This window comes from Gopherus evgoodei, chromosome 2, assembly GCF_007399415.2.
Source record: "Gopherus evgoodei ecotype Sinaloan lineage chromosome 2, rGopEvg1_v1.p, whole genome shotgun sequence".
Lineage (NCBI taxonomy): Eukaryota > Metazoa > Chordata > Testudines > Testudinidae > Gopherus > Gopherus evgoodei.
This window is the reverse complement of record NC_044323.1, coordinates 27,102,543-27,128,207: the sequence shown is the minus strand read 5'-3', so window position 1 is coordinate 27,128,207 and position 25,665 is coordinate 27,102,543. Positions and strand designations below refer to the sequence as shown.

The window sequence follows — 25,665 nt, the reverse complement described above, 5'->3', positions numbered from 1 at the left end:
GAGGAGGGGTAGAAGAGGGTTACTCTGCCTCTCTTTTTTCTTTTTTATATGTCTGTCTGACATCTTTACATAGTTCTGATATGAGGCCAGTGTCAAACATCCATTCCACAGGCTGAAATAAATTTTGAAAACGCTAGATTAAAGAAACTGATATATTTAAAAAAAATCACAATGCAATATAATTTAATATATTTTCAAACAGTAAAAACATTTCCTTAGAGGATTTCAGATTTTCTGACAATCTGAGAAAGTTAAGTACTGCAAATTTAACAGTGAAGACACAGATAAACACATTTCCAAATGCAGAATGTACCTATTACTCAAACAGCAAAATCTCAATACTGGATACACAATAAACAATGTCGCATAAGTTATTACAATGTCATTAATGAGACAGGGAATATAGGCATATGTTTCCAGCCCGTGATTTTTCCTCATCATCTCCAGGCAAAGAAACCACATACATTTGCCTTACATTAAATTACAGAATATATTTTCAGCCATAATTCATGGAAGTGCATTCATGTAACTTCCGTGTATTAAGATAAAAATCCTGCCTAATTAATATATTGCCTCATAACTTTTGAAAGGTAGTACCCAGAGGAAAAAATGTAACAATCCTATTAGTATTTAATATCAAAATAAATCTCATGATATGTAGCTGATTTGTAATTAAACCTTGTTTATATAAAATAAAGTAATTTTTGAGTTTAGGGTTAAGTCTATATACAAGGCCTATAAAGTTATAATGGTTTGAAAGCTCAGTCTTCCTTAAAAAAAACAAACAGAATCTGTTTATTGTTCCTGGTTTTCCAAACAGTGTGATCTCTGTCATCAAAATGTGTTAAGATCCTTGCTAGATATATAAAGCTAAAACTTAATTCCGTTACTCATGGATCTTATAATGCTTTTACAATGACCTTTGGATTTTTCATGAAATAAGGGGTATAAACTGGATGTTATTTTTATTACTGCAGTACCTAGGAGCCCCAGTCATGGACTAGAACCCCACTGTTCTTTGTGCTGCACAAACACAGAAGAAGATGGTCCCTGCCCGAAAGAACTATGTAGAGCAGGGGTGGGCAAACTTTTTGGCCAAAGGGACACATCTGGGTGGGGGAATTGCATGCAGGGCCATGAATGTAGGGCTGGGGTAGGGGGTTGGATTGCAGGGGGCAGTGTGGGGTGTGGAAGGGAGTGTGGTGTGCAGGAAGAGGTTCAGGGCAAGGGGTTGGGGTGGAGGAGTGGTGTGGGGTGTATGAGGAAGCTCAGGGCAGGGGGTTGCAGTGCAGGAAGGGTGTGGGATATGGCAGGGGGTTGAGAACTCGGCAGGGGGTTGGGGTGCAGGATGGGTGCAGGGTGTGGCAGGGGGTTGGGGTGCAGGAGGGATTTGGGGTGTGGGCTCCGGCCCGGCACCATATACCTGGAGCGGCTCTGGGGTGGCAGCGGCACGCAGAAGGGCTAAGACAGGCTCCCTGCATGCCCTGGTCCTGTGCCGTGCCACTCCTGGAAGTGGCTGGCACTACATCCCGGTGGCCCCTGGGGGAAGGGAGGCAGAGGACTCTGTACTGCCCTCACCTGCTGGTACCTCCCCCAAGCTCCCATTGGTTGTGGTTCTCTGTTTCCAGCCAATGGGAGCTGTGGCGGGCAGTGCCTGCAGGCGAGGGCAGCGTGCGGAGCCCTCTGCCCCCTCAGCAGTTGCAGGGACATGATGCTGGCTGCTTCTGCAAGTGCCACAGGGCCCACAGCATCATAGGGGTGGCAGTCTCGTGGGCCATAGTTTGCCCACCCCTGATGCAGAGCCTTGTTTTGAAACTTAGGAGGAATGGATCTGTCAGTGCATTTTCTTTGTCATCGGTGGTTTGCCTCTAATCAAAACTCTGCTTACATTATAAGAAGAAAAAGTATTCTATTTTGGTAGTCTGTGGACTAAATAACTGTCTGTTTCATAGGTGCTTCATATTGAGAACAGTTTTAATAATCTTTTGGAAAAACATATCACCTGCCTTGCTATTTTCAGATATGTCAACCAAAATAGGTCCTTTGTCTTGAGCTATGTCTTTATATTATGCAGCTGTTATACTGCAACTTTGTTTTTAGTCAGACATTTTGTGCAAGTTTATGTCAAGGGGACTAGCACACCTAAAATGGCTACTTACCTTTTTTAAGCTTTGTCTTTTACAGGCCCAGAGTTTTAGGTTTCATTTGACCTTCATACTTGGAGAAGGCAATTTCTGTGCTCAGTTTAGCATTTTGTTCAACAAGTGCATGCGTTCACATGCTGTTGACATTTAAATTAATTTCCCCTTGAAAATAATAACAATAATGGCTTGGCCAGAAGTAATGTTTTAGGAGAACAGTGGTATTAACAAATCTCAGGAATACCTGGAAAAAGACAATATAAAAAATTCTAGTGCTATTTGGCTGTGCTGAAGATTAAAAATAGTAAATCATCTGTCTACCTAAAATCCGGAGTATATTCAGCTGTATCTTTGGAGAATATATTTGAATAGATTCCCATGCTTAGGTGTGGCTAACGTGCATTTTAATGGTGTTCTGCATCTGAGATTTGTGTTCTAATTTCCCATGAGTTTTACCTAAAATCTAGAGCATAATAAAAATACAGTCCTCTTTCTTGTCATATTTTGTAGGGCTGCAGATATCCTAGACATACTTTATTAATTTTTTAGTTGTCTTCACTATTTACATCAGTACTTAAAGTTTAACTGTGCAAACATCTAATAACAGACAAGTGAACTGAAAGTAGTTAAGTGTTTAGCTGTCTATACTACATGAAAGACTTGTCATAGAAAGATCCATAGGGGTGTCAAAAACAAATAGAATAATACAACTTTTCTGTAGGAGGAGGGCCTTCAGCAATCCATAAGAGATTAAGACCCTATCTGGGAAATAAAAGATATGTCAAGATTGGAAAACTAGATAGGCATTTTCCTCAAACACTTTATTGCTTTTGTTTCAATGATACTTAGTGCAACAGGCAATGACATTCAACAGCTAATTGAGACTGTCTTTTCACCAAAGCAGGAAAAGCGTTACATTTCCAACTAATGGATGTACGGGTCCAGACTTCATATAAATCAAGCCCAAAGCAATAAAGTAGTAAAATTGAAAACATGTCAGTTTCTACAGCATGATAGATGATCCTTGCCAAGAGAAGCCAATGGAACATTTTCTGTGGGTCGGGGGTAAAATTAGTAATTTTGAACTAAACCTTATCTCTGTGTGGCAGACAATCTTGGATACGAAATATGAAGATAAGATTTTGGAGCTCCATCGAGTAGAATAATCTGGATTCTACCCTTAATTCCAGAAGAAAGTTTTAGTGACTATGTTGGTAATGCATACTAATTACATTATTGACCCTGGTATTTAAGCTGTTTTGTTCTATGGGGACATCCTTTTAGAGTTACATATTAAACAACTAGTGTCCTCACGGCTGAGTCTTGGGTCATAGTGAAATTTCTGGGGGAAAGACTATTTCTTTCAGATCATTGCCTATTACTATGCTCAGTATGTGCATAAGAAGTACAGTAATTCAGCAAGATACTCTTCTCACATGTGCTGTAGGAAGAAGTGGCTGGATACAGTAGGAGATCTTCAGAGTAGCCTATGAGTAATCCAGAATTGCCCAATTTAAAGTTATACACTCTCCTCTGATTAAGTCCTTGGTACATATTGAGCACCAGTGCTCTCAACAGCCTGAGATTTTGACTGCACTATTATTTTAGCATTATATCCAGGAAAGGAGCTCACGAGATGAAACAGGAATGCAGGAGGTACCATCTGTGTATGTATTAAATACTGTATTATTATGGATTGAATTAGAACTGCTGTTAATGTACTAAAATTTTTTCTAACAAACTACACAAAAGATAGGCTACTCTAATACATTCCTCATGGTCTATACACTGACACCATTTGGAAACAAGCTAGTTTAAGAAGAACTTTATTTTAAGAGTGTATGAATGCTAGTACTCTGTGAGCTGCAGTAGAGTCCTGAGAATTTTCTGATAGAATTCAAGGTGGCAATTTTAACCATTAAAGCCATAAATCACTCAAGACCTAGTTACTAAGAGACATACTGGAAGCTGAGATCTGCACAGAGGCTTGAGATGGAAGGAGGCAGGGCATTTTTGTGTATCCAGAAGGGTGATCAGATGTCCCGATTTTATGGGGACAGTCCCGATATTTAGGGCTCCTATTACCCCCCACTCTCTGTCCCGATTTTACACACTTGCTATTTGGTCACCCTAGTATCTAATCAAGATGGTATTCTTAGAGATACGAAAATTACCTGTAATTCTGCTTCTCAGATGATATCGTTTAACTCAATTCCTTCTCAACCATAGTGGGAGACAAACATTTTGATGACTTATTTTGGACATAAATTATGTGTAGTGTTTAAGGAGCTATTTGTTTCTCACTCAAAGAAATAACATTCCAGAGAGCACTAAGATACCAGGAGTTGGCCTGTGCATTAAAAATATGTATGGGTACTTCAGGGGCCTCAAAACCATTGAAACAGGGAGTTCCTGCTTGTCTCACATGATAGCACAAAACCCAAGAATAGGAACCCTGTCATAACGTCAGAAAAAATAAAACAACAAACAGGTGATTTCCCCTTCCTTGTCTGGTCTTTTCCTGCATTTTCTATAATATTTGGTATGTGTTGAACAAGATCTCTCTTTTAATGTCACACTTCTCCTTGAGCCTGCAGTGAAGGCTATATACTGTTTGTGACATTGGTTTGTTGCTATGGTGACGTTTGTGACATCACAACTTCAACATCATAACTTCACTGCATTGTTCAGTAGGAGATAAAGTGAGCTGAGGAAAACCAAGCTCTTGTTTTAAACACTCCCACCATCCATTATGAGCAAGTGTGTCAAGAAATATCATGGAAAAACAGCTGTAAGGTAATTATGTTTTTGTGTAGCCAATATATTTGAAAGTTTTCTCCACTAACAGAGTCTTTCAATTTATAAGTTTCAATTGATGGATGTAATTTACCCAGTCTTAGGTTTAAGATTTACAGGATAAAAAACCACAAGAGAGTTGCTGATACCAATGTAAAAATCAAGTGTTAAAATCTGTCATTTGGTTCAAAACAAAATCAGTTCACTGTCCTGAATATGAGATTTTCATGTTTGGAATTACTGTTAGCAAAAGAGACAAAAGTATATAATATAATGATATATTTTGTCTAAAGTAGGATGATATTTCTATTTAGTGGGACAGAACAATAGGATTTACGTACAATATTTCTGTCAAAACTTTTCAGATATCTCAATATTTTAATAATTTCCTACTCTGGTATATCTCTCCAGTGGCTAATTTGTACAGATAAGAATTGAAGGAAGTTTTGCTTTCATCACAAAACAAAAGAAAAAACAATCCAGACATGGTAATCCAGAATAAATATTCACTTGTTAGGTATAATCTTATGGCTCTGATTGTGTCAATTGCAGGATACACAATATTATGACTGTCTAACCTAATTGAATAAAGATAAGATAAAAATTTATAACCAGTTCTTCCTAGACATCTAATTGTCACTTTCACCTATACTATACTGAATCTAGGCACTACTGCTTCTTTTATAGACCTAACTGAATAAATAGTTGCCAGATATTTCTCCCTCAGTGTTCCTCAGAATGATCCTCTTGTTTTTCCCAGTTAATTCTTCTCATCTTCAGTTTCCCCTTGTTTTAATGTTCCTTCCACTCCCGTACCCCTGGCATAGAAGAGCTAGATAGGTCTCTTCATGGATTCAGCAGTGCAAGCTAGTATCTGGACATAATAGGTTGCTAGAGAATGAGGCTTTGATTTCCTTACTCAGTGCTTACGCACCGCATCTAGTCCTTGCTAGCCAAGAGAGTGAGCTTGAGTCCTAATTTACAGGTCCTGCTCGGCAACACACTATGATGCTAGGATACTGTTGGGTTGCTGTTTTGGCAGATAGTTTAAAGAGCTGAAATTAGGAGTTGAGGAGAAAAATAATTTAATAGAGTTGAAATAAATATCCCTTCTTCAGGTCTGAATTCATTTCCTTGCACTATATTATTTATTTTTAGACAAATGACCATGGAAATGGTTGAATCGCAACAGGATGGAAGTGCAACAGATTCTGTGGCACAGAGCGATGCTGTTTGCATACAAAATCAACCAGGCCAAAGTCAGATTCCCCCCATAGCTCAGGTAATTTGACATACAGGAAACTAAGAAAAACAAATAAAAATGATCATTTAGAATTGTTACTTGCATTTGGATGAACATGATACTTTTCTACAGTTCATCATTAAATCCCCCTGTACTGTATCAATCTTTCATTCTTAGAGTAGTGATTTCATATTAAAAACAATAAAGATATAGTCCCAAATGATGACTGCTATGTTATGGACATGGCAGAATAAGGGCCACAGATAATACAGCACATTATTGTAAGTCATTCACAGAAGTAACACTTCAAGAGTTTCTCAGGATGACACTTAATGGAAGCCAGTAGACTCTTTCCATGTTCTTGGAACTACTGCTATATAGTAGTTACCTGATAATGGTGTCCCATTAAATTGAGGCAGCGACAGGATTAGAGGGAGGAGATGTTTGATGCAGCAATTTATGATAATGGGTGAAGCTAATTTTTGTGTTCTCCCGCCCCCCCCAAACTCATGTTTACTCAAAATGAGTCCAATCCTTCAGGCAAAACTCAGAATCATTGCTTATGTTTCTTCCCTATGCACATGATGGCACTTTGTGGATTTAAACATATTTTTTTTTAGATATTCTCTGGAAAAGTATTTTGCTGGTTAATAGAATGGAGTTGACGATTAAAAAATTCAAACTTTAGTTTGATATATTAGGTGAGCTCCAGAAAGCCTTCAGTTTTTTTAAACTTATCCATGATCTGTATGAAAAGGAAATTGCTACTAATATTCCAGTATGCTGGTCAATTTTTATATCCTGATCCTTTGGAATACTACAGTACTTCAGTGCCATTCAACTCCTATGGCTTTCCATCACACGTTTATTTTTAACCCAGACAATGCTTCTCAGATGCATACTTTATCCAAATACAGTTTATTGGCATAACCCCAGCGTGAGCAGGATGCATTCCTGTTTTAGTCTCTGGCTCCCTGTGGACTGTTCTAACTGCTCTGCCGTAGTACTTACTTAAGTGACCTGTCCTTTTTTTGGGCTTATCAGGTTAGTGGTTGTGATATTGTGAAAGGACTCAGATTGGCAGCACCCAGAAGGGTGATGTGTCTGTTTCTCCATAGAACTTATCAGCTGCACTCCAAACTTCTCCATATTGCCCATGCAGTTTACATACACACCCATTCATTCCTGTTCTCTTCAGCCTTGACTTGGAAAGTCAGATATAAAGGTTAGAAGGTAGTTCTTTCTGAAAGCTCATCCAATTTTTGGCCTTCTCTACTTTAACTAATAAAGGTCCTATTTGTGGTAGTGATTTCTGTGACATGTACACCTGTGAATTAAAAACTAAATTGAGACTACCCACTAAATATAGGGCATTGTACTGAGGTGGTGGCTGTGCCCATAATGGCTCCTGCTGGGTGAATGTGGCACTATAGGTTCTTCTTACCTCAATTTCCCCTAAGAATGCCACACAGTCCAAAAGAATGATTCTACTTTATTAAGTCAAAATATATTAGAAATAGAAAGTCTCGCCAATTGAGTTTGGGGTTTGTACAGCCCTCCTCTGTGAGGCCTGTGGTTTTCTGGGTCCAGTTCAGTCTCTACCTTAATTTGCTACAGAACTCACCTGCAGCCACTTTTGTCTAGCCAGCTGCAGCCCCCCAGGCTCCTGGCATGATTCCTTTGCCCCTTTCATTGTTATAATCCCTTCTCCTCCTCCTGCTGCTGAGGAGCTACTCTCTCTGAGAACACACCATCCTTGCTCTGGTGTTCTCTCTACTCTTCTCAGGCACTTCCTGTTTTCTAGAGCCCAACTGTAGTGCTAGTAACCCTTTATGAGGCACATTAGCTAAACAACTGGCAATAAGTCACTTAAGGATTTAACTGGATCCATGCGAGTATAAGTTGGCTCATTTTCTGTTACAGGAGCTTGTCTCAGGTGTGTGGGTCCCTGATTCCCTCTTAAAGGATCAGTCCTGTGACAGGCACCTCATAGGCATCAATTTGTAATTACTTTTGGCCATTGCCATTGTGATCCTCAGAGACCCTGCCTTCCCCTTAATGCCGTGGCTTATGAAGCCATACAGAGGATAACTTGGCAGCAGCAAGGAGCGGTTCAACAACAGGCTGAGCAAGTGCAGAATGAATGTTGAGTGTGCTTTTGGCTGTTTAAAGGCCCACTGGTGCTTCCTCTTTGGGAAGCTGGACCTGGCCGATGACAATATTCCTATGCTTATAGCTGCATGCTGTATGCTCCATAATATTGTGAAGGGAAGGGTGAAAGCTTCACTCAGAGCTGGACCGCAGAGAGTCAGTACCTGGAGGCTGAGTTGGAGCAGCCAGAGACCAGGGCTATTAGAGGGGTGCAGCACAGGGCCATAAGGATCAGGGATGCCTTGAGGCAGCAATTTGAAGCTGAAAGCCACTAATATTTGTTGCGATCCTCGAGAGTGCAGTGCTTGTAATGCTAGGAGATGATTGGTGCAGACAATGCAATGTGTGGGTTTAACATAATTGTATGTTGCTTTGCAGGTCTCTTTTTGCTTTCAGTTAATAGAATAAAGATTGCTTTCAACCAACACCGTTGTTTTTATTAAAAAACAACAATTGGAGGAGAGAGTCAAACAAAAAAAATCAGCAGTGAGGGGGATGGGGGAAGGGAAGGTCCCAGAAGGAGGTGGGGTCCCGGGACGGCTAAAGATTTGTGTATGTCCAGGGATCATATCCAACCTTCTTCTTTGGAGTACAATGCAGCGGGTACTGTACTTCATCAGGGCCAAACTGAAGAGGGATGGGTGTTGAGTGCAGGGGGTAGTGGGAGACTACAGTGCTGGACTGTGAGGAGGGAGGAATGGGATGCTGCGGGTAGAGACTGGAGTCAGGAGGTTGATAAGAGTGTGTTCGCAGTGTCTGGGGGGAACATGGGAAAGAGTTTTCTGCCAGCGGCTGCAGGGGAGGGGGGCTCAGAGCTACTCAGTTTGTAGAGCTAATATCGCCTGAAGCATATCTGCTTGGCACTCCATAACCTTTAAGAGCTACTCCATGGCTCCATTCTGGTGTGCCACATGCTCCTTTTGGTCCCTCTTCTCGCTGTCCCACCACTCCTTCAAGACCTGTTTCTCAGTAGTTGAGTGCATCATAACATCATGCAGAAAGTTGTCCTTAGTTCTTCTGGCTGCATACATCTCTGACTTCCAAGTCATCCTCTGCCTCTGGGTCCCCCTCCACATCCTTGTTCAGGATTTCCTCTTCCTGGCTTGGTCCAGTCTCGGCTGGCACGCGAGCCACCAAAGTATTCACCAGAGCAGCTGTTTGCCTCACGCGCCTTGTGGTGGGTGTTCTGCAGCTACTTCACTTTGACCCTGCACTGCAGTGTGTCCTGGTCAGGGCCCCTTTCTCTCATGCATTGTGAAATCTGTCAGTAGGTGTAAATGGTAGACTCACTCCTGCGGCACCTCCTGGTCATCCAGGGAATTAGCTCTCCAGCCTCTGGAGCGCCCTTTGCAGGCCAGTGTCCCATTTGTAGCGGGCCCCGTGTCCGTCCTGAACCCCGGTGCCCCTCTACCCTGGGACTGCCGCCTGGCAATACCCCACCAGTCTCTATGGGTCTCCCTCTCAGGGGAACCCCCAACCCTCTGTCCCCACCTCGCCTCAGTCTGGGCTACTGCCAGTCATCACCAAGCCCCCGCTCCCTGGGGCAGACTGCAGTATAAAAGCCACTCATCGTAGGCAAGGTTGTTTGGACCTGCTGCCTTCCTCTGCCTCCCAGTACCTCTGTGGGCCTTGGACCAGGCCCTGCAGCCGGGGGAGTTGCTAGCCTGGAGCTCCCCTGCTCCTCTGACTCTCTGTAGCCCTGCTTCACTCCCAGTATCCTTTCTGCAGGCAGCCAGGCTCTGCTCTCTCCCAGCCTGGAGAGAGCCTTTTAGGTCTCTGGCTCACAGCCTTTTTATACAGGCCAACTATGGCCTGATTGGGGTGTGGCCCAACTGTGGCTGCTTCCCCAGTCAATCATCCCCCTGCCACAGCCCTCTCCCAGGGCTGTTTTAAGCCCCAAAGGGCAGGAGCAGGGTAACCACTCCGCTACAGTACGTATCATAATTCCTGTGGCTGAAGCACAGCTGGGACTGGACAGCCTCATCCCCCCCAAATGATGAGGTCCAGCAGCTTGGCATTGCTCCAAGTGAGGGATCGCCTAATGCATGAAGCAAGCGTCACCACCTGGAAAGATGTGCTGAGACCACTGCACCCATCACCGAGCAAACAGGAAGGGGACTTTCAAAATTCCAAAGGAATTTACAGGGTGAGGATGATGGTTGATCTCCTGAGGACAGGGCAGTAGAGTTCAAACTGATGACCAGAGAGGCGAGAACAGGCATTGTGGGACACCTCCTGGAGGCCAATCACAGTGCTGTAATCAACCACGGTGTCTATACTGGCACTGCACCGCTGTGGCTCTGGCGCAGAAAGCTCTGCGCCTCTCATTGGGGAGGTTTTTTTAAAGCACTGTGCAATAAGTGGCTTGGCAGTGTGTACACCGTGGGAGTTACAGTGCAGAAAGCTGCTTTACTGCACAGAAACTTGCCCGTGTAGACAGGGCTTAAGATTATGTCTATAGTACAAGCCAGGAGTGTGGTCCCCCTGCTTGGGTACACACTCACTGAGCTAGTATGAGTATCAATATCAGCATAGCTGAGGTACCACAGGTAGCGGCAGGAGAATATATACCCACGGGTTTAAGGTGGGTTTCTGCTCAGCAAGCTCTGCCAAGCCTCTGTTACCATGGCTATGCTGCTGTGTATACTCATGCTAGTTTGATGAGAGCTAGCACAAGTAGGTGTACACGAGCAGGGGAATCACACCCCTAGCTCATAGTGTAGAGGTAGCCTAAACTGTAACCCTCTTTTAAGACAGAAGTCCCTATATCTCCTCCCCAAAGTTGGATTGAAACTTAAGTCAGGAGTCTCCAGTTCTCTTCCCTGGAGCTGGGTTGTAATTTAGGCCTGCTATAGAGGCTTAGCCAGTTTCTCCTTCAGCTGGCCCCTTTCCCCCAATTAGTCCTTGGACTTGGAGTCCTCAGTAGGCAGCCTTCTACTGCTGGTGTCTACTCTGCTAAGGGGTGGAGTCCCCTTCTCCCAGGTCATCCCCAGTAGATTGCCTCATCCACTCTGCAAGTTCATGAGTCCTGGACCCTTAATGAAACAGTAACTGACTTTCTCCCACATTCTGATTATTGCCAGGACTTCTTCCTCTCCAATAGTACCTCTTATTTCCTAGATCCTTGCATACACCAAAACCTCTCAAAACATTAAAGGACCATGCCATATGGTGAATGTTTTCACTGCTGATTCTTCATCCCTCAGACAACACAAATATCATTGTTTAGACTGTTAACTGATAAGAGTACCATGAGCTCAGGGAGTGTTCTTGTTTCTAGGGAAAGCATACAGATAGTTCCAACCCCTGAGGTTTTGCCTAAGCAATGAAGCACCTGTTTTTATCTTGGTGTAAAAGATGGGATTATTCCGAGCCCTGAGTTTTCCATACCATTTGGGAGATAGTATCCTCTCGGATCCCAGACTCCGAGAAGTGTACTGTTCTTCCTGCAGATGTTAGGCTTAATAGCTTCATCGACCCATGTGACCCCACTTACTAGGGCTACATTTGAGGCCTCCGCAGAAGAAAGAGTCCACTGAAGAAGAAATACTGCAAGATGGACTTTTTACCACTTAAACTTTTCTAGACAGGATTCCTGCCCAATGAAGACAAGTGGTCTGTACTTTTTGATAACCTCATTTTGAGCCCCACATATTCAGGCCCCAGCCAGCTAGTCATCACTACAGTTGTCTCTTCAGGGGGTAAGTGTTGCTGCTTCTCCTTTGCTGGACAGCATTTGCTCTGTCCATTCATTCTCTCTTCTGGTACTTTTGTATCACCTGTAGATAAAGAATCTTCTCAGGAAAGTGCATGTATTCAGTGTAGGGTGCTCCTGATGGTTTTAAGACTCCTGTGTTCCTTCAGGTGGTAATTTCAATCTTCCAAAGATTGAACTGGAAAATAAATAAGCAGCACTTACTTGCCTCCCCTTTCCCCTGCCCCCGCCCTCCTCCCCCATTTCCTTTTCCTCCCTCAGGTGTCTCAGTTCACGTTCTATGTTTTAACTAGGAGTAATGGCAAGAAATTAAGAAGTATAAAATCTAGGATGAATATCAGGATAAACTTCCTAGCATTGAGCACTATTAGCCTGTGGAATAGTATCTCAAGAGAAGTGCTGGCAATTCTATCACTTGGGACTTCTGACAGATAAACTAAACAAAGCTCTGACTAATTCTGCACTTTCCCTTGGTAAAGATTTTTTGTAATTATCTGTGTCACAGTTCAGGGCAACTACACCTATATTTCTCCTCCATGGTTCACCAAGGGCATGCACTTTAGGCTCCTGACTCTTCAGCTGTCACCTCTCTTGGGCAGAGACCCACATTTCTCTCCTTCCTGATTTTGAAGCTGCACAGTTCCCTGCCCACACTGTGATATTTCCAACAAGCCAGAGTGCCTACGCAGACCAGTGTCTGTGCTTTGCTTTCTCTCCAAAGGCTATGAATAACTAATTGCCAGCAATTACAAGTTTCCCCACAGCTCTTAATAAGCAATCACATTTATTCTTAAGTGAAATCATTACAGAGAAAACATATTAAAATGACAAAAGTACCTACAAACATGCTAATAAGCTTACCAGAGATCATCCCCCTACTTCGCTAAGGGATCTGGTAGGAGTCGGCCCTTTAAACCAAGGTCACAAGTTCATAACAGCCTTAGCTTAGAACTAGCACACCCTTGGATAAATTAGTTTTTCCTTTATGCTCAAATAAATGTGTTAGTCTCTAAGGTGCCGCAAGTACTTCTGTTCTTTTTGTGGATACAGACTAACACGGCTGCTATTCTGAAACCTTTTTCATTTGTATAGCTTGAGCCCTTGATCTTGAGACTCCAGGAACAGGTAATCAGCAGATAATGGTCCTCTCACCAGGGCATATCTTCAAAAGGCTAGGTTTTTGCATAAGCAGAGGTGGGGAATTTGCATTCACCTCACTGTAGAGGTTCCCGAGGCAAACTTTTACTATTTGTCCCAAAAGTCCATTCTTGTCTGGCACATTATTCAGTGCTTCCTTTGAAGTTCATAACTCTTCCGGGGTTCACATCGCATCTCCCTGCTGGAGAGATTACATACAATCCTGGCCCACAATAATACATAACCTTTGCATTTGATACAATGGTCTGCAAAGATACTTAAACTTCATTCATTAAGGTTTTTGAAGGATGTTGCAGGAAATTGCCAGGTCTGTCACAATCAGCACCAGATGCTTAAAACCACACTAGAGATACACCTTAGTTAGATGTTTCAATTAAAATGATCAACTGTGAAATAGTGAGAAATTTTGGTATATACTTTGACATGGAAATTTATCGTTAAAGCAGTTTACACCTTGTTGTTTTCTGCAGACTCAGGAAGAGAGCACAGAATCAATTCACATTTGGAAAGTTTTCAGCCATAAAGGTTAAAACATATCTGATCTTCAGACGTTGAGTACTCACAACTCCAGCTGAAGTCAGTGAGAGCTGTAGGTGCTCAGCCCTTCTGAAAAAAATAGGGATCTTACAATTAAAAAAAAAAAGCTTAAATTCTGCAAAAAATTGGGCATCAAATAATCTGCAGCAGGAGGAGACTGAGAGTGGTGAGTAGCCAGAGTGCCGTCCTGGCAACTCTTTGCAGATCAACATGCATTTTAGCTGTCTGGCCACCAGGGGCACACTATTGTAGCGGCATACTGTTTTTGCTCAGCCGGACATTTTTTCTTGACTGTGAAGTTGTTCTAAATGAGTTGTTTCTGTGAAGCAAAGCACTATAATAGACCCTGCTCTTTGTCTCTTGTCTGGGCTCTTTTCCACCGCAACCACCTAGAACAAGTGTTGGCTGCCATCTTCAGGACCTGGTTTCCCTAACTGCTTCTATCCAGCTTAACATTTTCAGATCAGCTTCTCCAGCTCTTTCTCCTGCAAAGCCACAGCCTGGTTCTGTAGCACGGCCTACTTCTGGGAAGGAGCACATTGTATTAGCATTCCAGTGGTCCTCTTTTTATGTGTCTCCTGACTTAAGATGAGGAGGACTTGGTTAACAAATTTCCCTGTATGGGAGACTTCCGTGCTCCAGAGTTTGAAGGTGAGCCACTGTCTTACACTGAAAGTTTAAAGACATTGCTAGTACATTCACTTCCTTGGGAGGTAAGCTCCCTAGGCTGGAGTTATCAAATGGATATTTTTGTAGGTGTATTAAATGGAAAATGTTGGCATTCTCATTCCATAAGGAATTCAAAGACATAATATTCCAGTATGTTCACATGCTGATGGATCTGTGGCTCTCACTAGGGTTGCTTCTCTCAGGTATTTTGTCTCTGGACGAATTAAATAAAGAAAAAGCAACTGAATGGAACATTGCTTTCCCTGACTTTGAAATCATCTCTCTACACCACCTCTCTGGCTGCTAACCAATATTACTAACAAGAGAAGGATCACTGGGAGGTTTTCACCCTCCTCTGCATCATGGGGCATATGTCACTTGCTGGTTTAAACTAGAATAAATGGCGGATTCTCTGTAACATGCAGTCTTTAAATCATGATTTGAGGACTTCAGTAATTCAACCAAAGGTTATGGGTATATTACAGGAGTGAGGGGGTGAGGTTCTGTGGCTTGTGATGTGCAGAAGGCCAGACTAGATGTCCCTTCTGGCCTTGAAGTCTATGAGTCTATGATTTAGCTCTTCTCAAGGCATGAGACATTTTTTGAATGGCATTTAAGATTGCTACTCACCCATTCCTTCTTTTCTGTTCTGTCCAGCCAGATGTTTATTGACCTTGCTTCTGATTAACTAAATCAGGAGCATGAGATTTTTAATGAGTTACGCAATACTAAAAAGTTTGCAGCTTTCTCTGTGCTATCTCTTTGACTGAGTATGCCTAGCAACATGGTCAAATAGTCTGACTACTGTGAGGAGATGCAACATCTGGCTTTTGGCTGGAATTCAGACTTTACAGCTAAATGCAGCTTTGCTTTATAAAGGGGGACAAGATGTTAAATAAAGTGGTAAGAGTGTCAAGATGGGTGAGATAGTATCTTTTATTGGATGAAATTCTGCTGGTGAGAGAGACAAGCTTTCGAGCAGCAAAGAATCCTGTGGCACCTTATAGACTAACAGACGTTTTGGAGCATGAGCTTTCGTGGGTGAATACCTACGAGCTTACACAGAGTTCTTCTTCAGGTCATCTTCAAGACCTGAAGAAGAGCTTTGTGTAAACTTGAAAGCTTGTCTCTCTCACCAGCAGAATTTGATCCAATAAAAGATACTACCTTACCCACCTTGTCTCTCTAATATCCTGGGACCACCACAGCTACAACAACACCGCTTGCAACAGTGTTAAGAGTGTGATAGATACTGCTATCCCACGCAGTATCTTTAAGGAACATATTCTATTAAGTTTGTGTATCACTGTGGCTAGGGATTGTATGCAACTCCAGTGGGGAGGATTCGCACAAGTTCCCCAGGAACCAAAAACAGTGGGAGGTGATTAAAGTGTATCTCAGTTATGTTATATTCATATTAATATCATAAGCATATTTGCATAAAGAATATGAAGTGAAGCATCACACTCATTATTGATCAGAATTGATTATGTCATTTTTTGTGAAAGAAAAATGGCTGGTGACCTACAGCAGGTAGTGGTTAGATTCTTAAGCAAGAAGCTATCTGTTTGACAGGAATAATCTTACCACTTTAAAGATGACTTAATTGACACCTATATTCTTTTAGATTCCTGGATTTGTCTGGCTTTAGTCCTGAGGAAGAGATTGAAACAACACTCATTGCTTTTGTTAGGTAAATAAAGCAAGTCCTCACTCACCTCTCCAGCACCCGAGTTCGTGCGGAGTTGGTATGGGGCACACAATTCTGTCAGAGACCAGACACCAATGCGTTGATCAACGGGCTCACACTATCCTTAGCTCTAAAAGCTTTAGATTAAGTGTGGCCCCTTTATTAGGGGTGAGCATCAATATTTATACACAGAAGTAAACAAAGTGATTAACAAAAGATAATGGTCATGCATAATCAATCAAGATTTTACAGGAAAAGCAAGTTAACAAGTAAATGCATAGAGATAAAGGCTAATGGCTACTTGAGAAAGGGGGTGTCATGAGTAGTTTGCAGGTCAGTGTTTTGTTCAAAAGGGTTCAGGAAGGATTATGCAGAGACAGCCAGTCTGGGTGTGTTTTGGCTCCCCAAAGTTCACCAAAAGTTTAGACCCAACATTCCTCCATTTGTAGCTTTGGGATAACTATTAATCATAAAGCTACACCCTATTTTAAGATCTCAAGGGCCGCTTGGCAATTTCAGCCTGGGCCAATTCGAAGAGAGTAAGGCTTTTAGCTGAAGTGGGAAAAGAATAAACTGACTTACATGAGTTTATGAGGGAGGGGACACACTGAATACAGCAACACAGTATTATAAGGACTACTATGGCCCCAACAACACCCACCAAGAGTTTTTTAACCCACCCAAATCCGGGCAGCCAATTTCATAAGGCTCCCCACCAATCATAAGGTGGCTGGCCAGAGGAGTAGTTTTTAGCCATTTCCCTTAGGTGTTTGGTACGTTGAAAAGTGTCAGAGTAGGTGTCATTTACAAAAACACAGCATTCTTCATTTATGAGGGCGCAAGTTCCTCCCTGGGCTGCTAACATTATGTCTAAAGCCATTCTGTTTTGCAAAGCTAACTGGCGCAGCTGGGACATTTCCCCGGCCTGATTTTTAAATAGGGTTGCAGTTTCATTGGTCAAAGATTCTAATAGTCCCTGTAGATGGATGATAGCACCCTTCAAGCTAGTGTGACCAGCCCACCGCTGCCAGGACAAACCATCACGGAGATTAATATCTCTGTCAGTTTTACGGATGTTACGAACGTGGGGAAAATGAGGGGGAGTGAGGGAGATGCGAGAAGGCGGTGCTAGCCATGCCAAATAACATGACCCTGCCCAATCAGGGGAGAGAAAATAATAAGCTTTGGGCCCGCACACCCAGTATGTTCCATATAATGCGTTTTGGGTATTCCATTTCTCAAAGTAGGAGGTAACCCACCACCCGTTGTACCACTGTTCCCCTGGTAACGCAGAGGGGTCGTTGTGTGAACTGCAGAGGCACAATTTGGTAGTGTTGTTCTCAAAGGGCAGTGTAGTACTGCTTGAGCAGTTGTAGAAGGCAATTGTGTATCCTTTAACAATTAGTTGGACACCCTTGAGATCTGAGCAGGGCTTTTTAAAAACTGACTCTGAAAACCTGCCCCTCCATGAAAAAGTTGAAAAGGTTGGATCGGGGTGAGGGATCCACATATGGGATAAGTGGGATGCGCAAGGCTTGAAGCCAAGATTTTTACTAAAGGCGGTGCCATTAAAATATATGTTGCATTTACTTGTTCCCACAAAAGTTGACCCTTTTCCTTTAACAAAACACAGTGATTCTGTTTGATTGGTTACCCTGAGATATTTGTTAATTGGCACTCCTGTTTTGTCCCATGTAAGACTGGGTTGGACTGGATCTTTTATTCTAGTCCGTGGCATCCAAGTCATATTAGCAGTGGTTAGGGGAATGGGTGTGAAGGGGAGTCCCTGTGCTGCATTTACTGGAAATTGACTACATACCCAGCAATTACTTCTATTTCCTAAAATACGAGTTTTAACCTCGTGGGAATATCTAATAAAAGCATTATCTTCATAAGCAGAAAATAAACTAAAAAAGCATTAAAAAAAACATACAGTTGTCAGAATAAAGGGTCCTCTCATTTTTTTCGAGTCAATTTAAGTCTAATGTCTGAGAGAGGTAAGCTGGTCCACTGGTCGAAGGCAGTGTCCTCAGTGGTGACAAGAGCTGCTGGTCCGTCACTGTGGTCCACTACGGCTGGCTTGACGTGGGAGTGGTGGATCCAAGATTTGCGTCCTTCCAGGAACACTGCAGTCTGGGTTGTCAAAAGAACCTGGTGGGGTCCAGTAAGCCTTGGCTGGAGGGTGTCGTCACGAACGAACTTTTTGGCCCAGACGAAGTCCCCTGGTTGGAACGGGTGGATCTGTTCCTCCAGCGGCACGGTCTGGGAAAACTGCGAGGCTTTCCAAAGGGTACGGAGGCGAGCCTGTAGGGAGAGAAACTGACACGCGGTCATATGATCCCCTCCCAATAGTGAAACATCAGCACGTGGTAGCGCCCCACCTTTGAAAGGAGGGTGTCCATAGAGCAGTTCAAAGGGGGATAATCCCAATGCGCGGGTTGGGCGAGTACGAAGGTGAAACAGGACCAAAGGAAGTACCTGAGGCCACTTTAATCCTGTTTCCTGACAGTATTTAGCCAATGTAAGCTTAAGTTCCCTATTCATACGCTCAACTTTCCCGCTAGACTGGGGGTGGTAGGGTGTATGAAAGGAGTGTGAAATGCCCAGTCCTTGTTCTAAACGGCCAAGGACATGACCAGTAAAGTGAGGTCCGCGATCTGAGTCGAGTACAAGAGGGATGCCAAAACGGGGTACAATGTCTCTAAGGAGAATCTTCGCCACTGTGGCAGCAGTACAATTAGCAGTAGGAAAAGCTTTGACCCAGGAAGTCAGAGGGCAAACCAAAACAAGGAGGTGCTTTTTCCCAAAAGCCTTTGGCATATCTGCAAAGTCAATTTGAAGATGTTGAAATGGAGCAGCAGGCGGAGGTCTTCCACCCTTAATTTTGTTAAGAGGCGGAGCAGGTCCATTACGCTGACATGTGCTGCATGCTTTCACTATTGATAGGCAATAGGGTTGAATGCCTGGAGCATACCAAAAGCGAGCGATGGTGTCCACGAGGGCGTGCGTGCCGTAGTGACCCCCTTTATCATGGTGCCAGCGAACTGCCACGGGGTATGTGGAGCGAGGGAGGCAGGCTCGGCCATCTGGCATAAGCCAGGTCCCTTTGACCAGAGTGGCCCCGAGGCTCTCCCACGATTGTAGTTCAGCAGCGGGTACTGGTACGGGGTGCAGTGGAGTAAAGGAGGAGGCTGCAATAGCCAATGTGGGCATGGCTAAAGGTAAGGTGGCAGCCTTCTTGGCGGAGGCGTCAGCCAGGGCATTCCCACGGGTAACGGGGCTACTATCTTTATTATGGGCCCGGCAGTGAACTACAGCCAGGACAGAGGGCTTTTGGAGGGCGTCCAAAAGCTTGTGGATGAGGGGGAGGTGCTGAATGGGTTTACCGGCAGCTGTCTGGAAACCTTGAAACTTCCAGAGGTGGATATGACAATGCACAACTCCAAAAGCATATTTGCTATCAGTAAAAATGGTAACGGTCTTACCAGCGGCCAACTGGCAAGCTCGGGCCAGGGCATAGAGTTCAGCGGCTTGGGCTCCCCAGTTGCCTGGCAGTGAGGCGGCCTCTTGAATGTCCCATTCAGAGGTGATAGCATAACCTGTGAAACGCTTGCCATTAACATAGAAGGAGCTTCCGTCCGAGAAGAGGATGCAATCGGGATTGTCCAGTGGCACGTCAAACAGGTTGTCTCTTATCTGTAAGATGCTGGAAACTACTTCCACACAGTCGTGCTGATCCTGGAGGACTGGCAGGTCAGGAAGCAAGGTAGCTGGATTAAGGGGTCCACACCTTTTAAAAATTAGGTTAGTGTCTTCTAAGAGTTCGGCCTCTAGCTGTTGCTGACGATAGGCCGAAAAGACTTGGGTTGTGCCCCTACGCAGAAGGGCTGACAAGGCATGAGAGGTCCAAACCGTGGTAAAATGACCCAGGGTTAGGCTCTTTGCCTTTGTGATCAGCAGGGCTGCTGCTGCCAGAGTCCGGGTGCAGGATGGGGTTCCCTGAGCGACAGGGTCGATTTGCTGAGAGTAAAAAGCAAGCGGGAAATGGTGGGGCCCGCTCAGCTGGATAAGGACACCACTAGCAATTCCGCCCCTCTCATGGACAAAAAGGTGAAAGGGTTTGCTGTAATTGGGGGGGCGGAGAGACATGGAGGAGGCCACACTGTCCTTGAGTAACTGAAAGGCTTGAATAGTGTCCGGGGACCATTGCAAAGGGTCAGGAGCAAGGTTAGCAGTGAGTCGGTGGAGCGGTTTGCTTAACTCCCCGCAGGACGGCAACCAGGGGCGACAGAAGCCAATTAATCCTAAGAAACCTCGAAGTTGTTTCTTGGTGTTCGGCAAAGGGCAGTTTTGAATAGTCTTTATGCGAGCTGGGTCCATCTGTCTTCCCTCTGGGGTTAACAGGAAGCCCAGATATCGGACCTTCTGTGAGACCCACTGAATCTTTTGAGGGTCTACCTTGTGGCCTCTGGTGTGTAGGTATAATAAAAGTGCCTTACCATCGATGCGGAGGGCAGCTTCTTCGCGATTACCTAATAGGATGTCATCTACGTATAGGACCAATATGGATCCCTGCGGACTGGTGAAACCTTCCAAGTCGTGGCGGAGGCACTGGCTGAAAATCGTGGGGCTGTCTCTGTAGCCTTGAGGAAGTCGTTGCCAGACATAACTTTGTCCCTCCCAGGTGAAACCAAAGAGATACTGATAGTCTGGGTGCACAGGAATGCTGAAAAAAGCTGATTTTAAGTCAATAACAGTGAACCACTCAGCATCCCAGGGGATTTGGCTGATGATAGTAGCTGGGTCAGGAACTACTGCATGAAGAGGGACCACATACTGATTAACAACTCGTAGATCCTGTACAAAGCGCCAACGAACAGGGTCTCCGTCCTTTTTAGGAGGCTTTTTGACAGGCAGTATAGGGGTGTTACAGGGAGTGCGCTGAGGGCGGACTAGCTTTTGTGCAATGAATCCCTCGATAATGGGGCGGATGCCCTCCCGGGCTTCCAGCGACAGGGGGTATTGAGGAACTGACGGGGGGGTTAAGGAAGGCTTCACCTGAATCCTTACGGGCTCTGCCGAAAGGAGCAGGCCAACATCAGTGTCAGAAATTCCCCAGAGGGTTGGCGGCAAGTCAGTGAGGTCAGGAGAGAGAGAGGGGGGTGTTTCCCAATTATCCTGAGTAGGGGCCGAATCTCCTAACACTGTCATCAATAATCCTACCCCTTCAGGAGTGCAGGTTAAAGTAGCCTCAAGCTTACAGAGTAAATCTCGGCCCATCAAAGGGATCGGACAAGCTGGGGAAAAAAGAAAACGGTGAGGAAAACATTTATCAGCATAAATAACATTCAAAGGCAAAGTGAGTCCCAGAGACTGTGGGTTGCCCTCCACCCCAGTCGCAGTTTTAATCTCAGAGGATAGCCAGGGAGAGGGGGCATGATTTAAAAGAGAGAAAGTAGCCCCAGTATCAATGAGGAAAGAGACAGGCAATCCCTGGACTGAAAGGGTTAAACGAGGCTCTTTGCTGGGAGGGGAGAAAGTGAGAAAGGAGGCGGCTAAAGACATTAAGGAAATAAGACCATCACATTGTTTGCCTTCGCCCCCAGGGTACCGTCATTGAGGAGGCTGAGTTTGCTGCGGCTGCTGCTGTTTCCCGTAGTTGATCCAGGCCTGGGGAATGGGCTGAGCTGGTGGTGCAGGGGTGTATTCCTCACTTGTGTAAGCATCTGCGGATGCAACCAGACCCTCTGGGCGTCCCCAGGGGCATTCACGTTTAAAGTGACCGGGCTGTCCGCACTGAAAACAATTTCCTGATGGCTGGGGTTGCCAGGACCCTCTTCCCCGAGCACCCTGGAATCCCCTGCCACGGCCTTTGCCTCGAACACCGCCATGAAAAGCTAAAGCCATCAGCTTATATTCTTCCTTTTTCTCTTTCTTTTTACTACTTTCCCTTTCTTTCTCCCAGGCAAAATCAGCTACGTCCAACACTGAAGTGACTGACTCACCTCCCCAACCAGGGCGAAACTTTAAGAAGTAATCCCTTATAGGGGGCATCGACTGATTCACAAAAAACGAAATAAGAGTAGGGTGGTCTGCTTCTCTCTCAGGATCCATCTGAGTGAACATTCGGGCCCCCTCCAATAGCCTCGACCAGAACTTTCTGGGCGGCTCATCAGATTCCTGCCGAATCTGCATGAACTTAGCCTGATTAGGCGAGCGGCGAGCCATTTCCTTGAGTCTCTCTAACAATCGCTCTCGATCTGTTCGTAGCTGAGTCAGCCTTGGCTGAGTCCAGTCTAGGGGATTCCAGCCAGCGGCCAGATCCCGCCTATCCATCCAAGTAAGATTAACTGCATTGCTATCTCCCCATGTCCTTTCTGCCATCCACAATCTACTACGTTCCTCTCCGGTCAAAACTCTACTTAACAACTGATCCACATCCGTATAAGTAGGATTATAACTTAAAAACAATCTTTCTAGAAGTTCTATGATCTTTCGGGGATTTTCCCCAAAAGACCCTGACAACCGTCCCCACTCTTTCAAATCCCATTCTAGCCATCCTTTATATTCCACAATATTAGCATGTTGTAACCGTCCATCATTGCCCATATAAGGTTGATCGTGCACCTGTAAAGGCATCTCTCTAACTATACTTTTATTACTTGCAAGAGATTTGACGGGGACATCCTCTGGGCTATCCTCGGGGGGGGGCATGCACCCTGCTGTATCTGCTTGGACATTAGCCTAGTAACTACTCCTCCCGAGGTTTGCCCCTTCATTTCCTCCTCATCCTTCTGCAGAAATTCCAATCTGGGATCCTGCACATTCCCCTCTGCTACATGGAGAGAGTCCCCCTGCGGAGGAATAGGGGCAGGTGCAGAGGGGACCAGCTGACGAGTCAAAACACGCCGTGGTCTACACCCTTCATCGAAATAACCTGGAGGGGGTTCACTCTCGGGAGAGTACCTGACTGCCATAATTTTTAAAGATTTCCACAGCTCTGCTGCTGTGTCCCAACAAAACCAGTAACATAACTGTCCCGGATGGTCTTTTTCGATCTGGCTCTTTACTCCTCTTAAGGCAGCCTGTTCGAAAGAGCCATACGAAGGCCACCTCATCTCCGGGTCGGCCAATACCGCGGTATACCCAGTCCAATTCCTTACACATAGTGTGTACAACTTTTTCCTAGACATTCCTGTCTGTACTGGGAGTTTCCCTTCGTTCCATAACTTATTTACAATCCCCAACGGACTCTCAAGAGGCACGCTAGTCCCTTGACCCATGGTGTCTGACAGGAGCCCTTCAACTGGTGTTTACCCTGCTGTCCAACACACGACCCCTCAATATTGAATTGGCTGGGAGAAATCTCCTGTGGCGCCTTGCCAATTCATATATGAGTGGTCTGACCACTGGACAGAGGTACCGCACCAGAAGGAATCCCGGACGAGCCCCCAAATTGTTAGGTAAATAAAGCAAGTCCTCACTCACCTCTCCAGCACCCGAGTTCGTGCGGAGTTGGTATGGGGCACACAATTCTGTCAGAGACCAGACACCAATGCGTTGATCAACGGGCTCACACTATCCTTAGCTCTAAAAGCTTTAGATTAAGTGTGGCCCCTTTATTAGGGGTGAGCATCAATATTTATACACAGAAGTAAACAAAGTGATTAACAAAAGATAATGGTCATGCATAATCAATCAAGATTTTACAGGAAAAGCAAGTTAACAAGTAAATGCATAGAGATAAAGGCTAATGGCTACTTGAGAAAGGGGGTGTCATGAGTAGTTTGCAGGTCAGTGTTTTGTTCAAAAGGGTTCAGGAAGGATTATGCAGAGACAGCCAGTCTGGGTGTGTTTTGGCTCCCCAAAGTTCACCAAAAGTTTAGACCCAACACTTTGTTTGGTGATCTTCTGGCAGTGATCAGAGGTCATTGTACTTACAATTTCATTAAATTGTATACTTTTGATAAGGCTATCTTGAGTTACTGTTAACTTATCTGTGAGAGCTGATAGAGGTGAATGGGAATGTTGTACAGAGGATCTGTTTATTCATATAGGGAAGACTCAGAGGATTGTGGCAATTGCATGTCCTCTCCTAGTGAAGGTCCCACAGTATTCCATCCTGTCACCCTCATGTATGTAAGGCTGTTGAAAAAAGGCATTTTGAACTGCAGTATTATCATTAAGTTGATAAAAATGAACTCTGTGTCTTCACATCAAACCTGGAATATCTGGTTGTTCTACCTTCTCAGTGCTTGGCTTAAATTCAATACAGAAAAAATCGAAGCTGGTGTTGCTTGGTAGAGAAAAATACATTTGAAAAGAAAGGGAACTATACCTACTCCCTTGATTGAAAAGGTACTGTTACAATTTTTCTCAGTTATTTGTGATCTTGGGATTTCATTAAACTGATCATTTGTTTCTTGAGTCTAGACTAGACCAACCTGTTCCTTCGGATGTAGATCTCAACACAATTATATATTCTTTTGTCACTGTACTGGCATATAGTCTTAAGACTGACTTTGAAGAATATAGACAACGTTCAGCTAGTCAGCGTGCAACTTAATTGAGGAAAGTCAGTCAGCATGCAGCCTGATTGGGGCAAGTCATCATAAGCAGTGATTCAGAATTCTTTCTGGAGTGCAGTTCAAGCAAGGGATACCATCTATAAAGCCATGAGTGGCTTGGGAGCTGACTGTTGCAGAGAGAGCCTCTTCCCCCTTGTACTGTTGCAGAAATTGTGTCTTATCAAAATACCTTTTTTTCTGTCCCTGTGGTTTAATTCCTGGGTATGAGTACAGAGCAGTTTTGGTGGAAGGTCCTTTGTTCTTGATTTCACTCCAGTAGTCAGAGCCTTTTTTTTTTTTGTGGGGGGAGGGGAGGGTTGATTGGTTGGAGGGCGGATACTATGTAAGATGTATTTAAGAAATTGGGGCCTGTACCCAGGATATTTATCTCATGAAGGGTGGAACTGGTAGAGGTAGGAATGGGTTTGATTTATGCCACTTGTTGACAGTTGATTGTTTTAATTTTTGTATTAGATTTCCAGATATCAGTTGGTAGGGTACAATATAAAAAAGAAAACAGTCATAAAAATCTTCTGTCTATTGAAGACCCAAGTCCTTTCAACACCTAAAGTCTTTGAGTCATAGGTGAGGGATTTAGGAGAGCATTTCTGTGCCTTATTTTTTTTAATCCTTGTTCAAGAGGAGTTCCACGTTTCATAATCAGTACAGAACCAGGAAGCAGGAAACCTCCAAAAGTCCTTTTCCCTACAGCAGTGCCACTACCCCTTGGGAAGTATTACTTTTGCCTGGATGCAGGCCCAAGCATCAGAATAGTGACCATGTAGTCCTTACTACACCTTTTCCTCTCTTTCATGTCGACCCAGAAGTAGGACACAGTCTGGCTCTAAATATACAAAAAATTGATTCCCCCACGGCGTTGAGCGCCCTTGATGCCTGTTAATAGTCATTGGCATTTGAGGCTGCTGAGCACCTCAGTGGATCAGCTCTCATGATATTACATGATGCAACATTTCCTTTCCTCTTCTTTCCTGGGACAG

General features: G+C 44.2%; 1 protein-coding gene across 5 annotated transcripts in view; it reads left to right on the top strand.

Annotated features, from left to right (window-relative positions):
* The window catches only part of CREM (cAMP responsive element modulator), a 75,913-nt gene that overhangs the window by 4,941 nt on the left and 45,307 nt on the right, over positions 1-25,665 (top strand). For 2 of the 5 annotated variants that reach the window (XM_030550151.1, XM_030550150.1), the window contains exons 1-2: positions 4,853-4,937; positions 6,096-6,219. The exons of 1 other annotated variant lie outside the window; for it this stretch is intronic. In XM_030550151.1, the coding sequence (XP_030406011.1) occupies positions 4,894-4,937; positions 6,096-6,219 (168 nt within the window). In that variant the 5' untranslated portion in view covers positions 4,853-4,893. Of the gene's footprint in view, positions 1-4,852; positions 4,938-6,095; positions 6,220-25,665 lie in introns of those variants that run through there. 2 more of the 5 variants (XM_030550152.1, XM_030550164.1) reach the window with 2 other exon arrangements.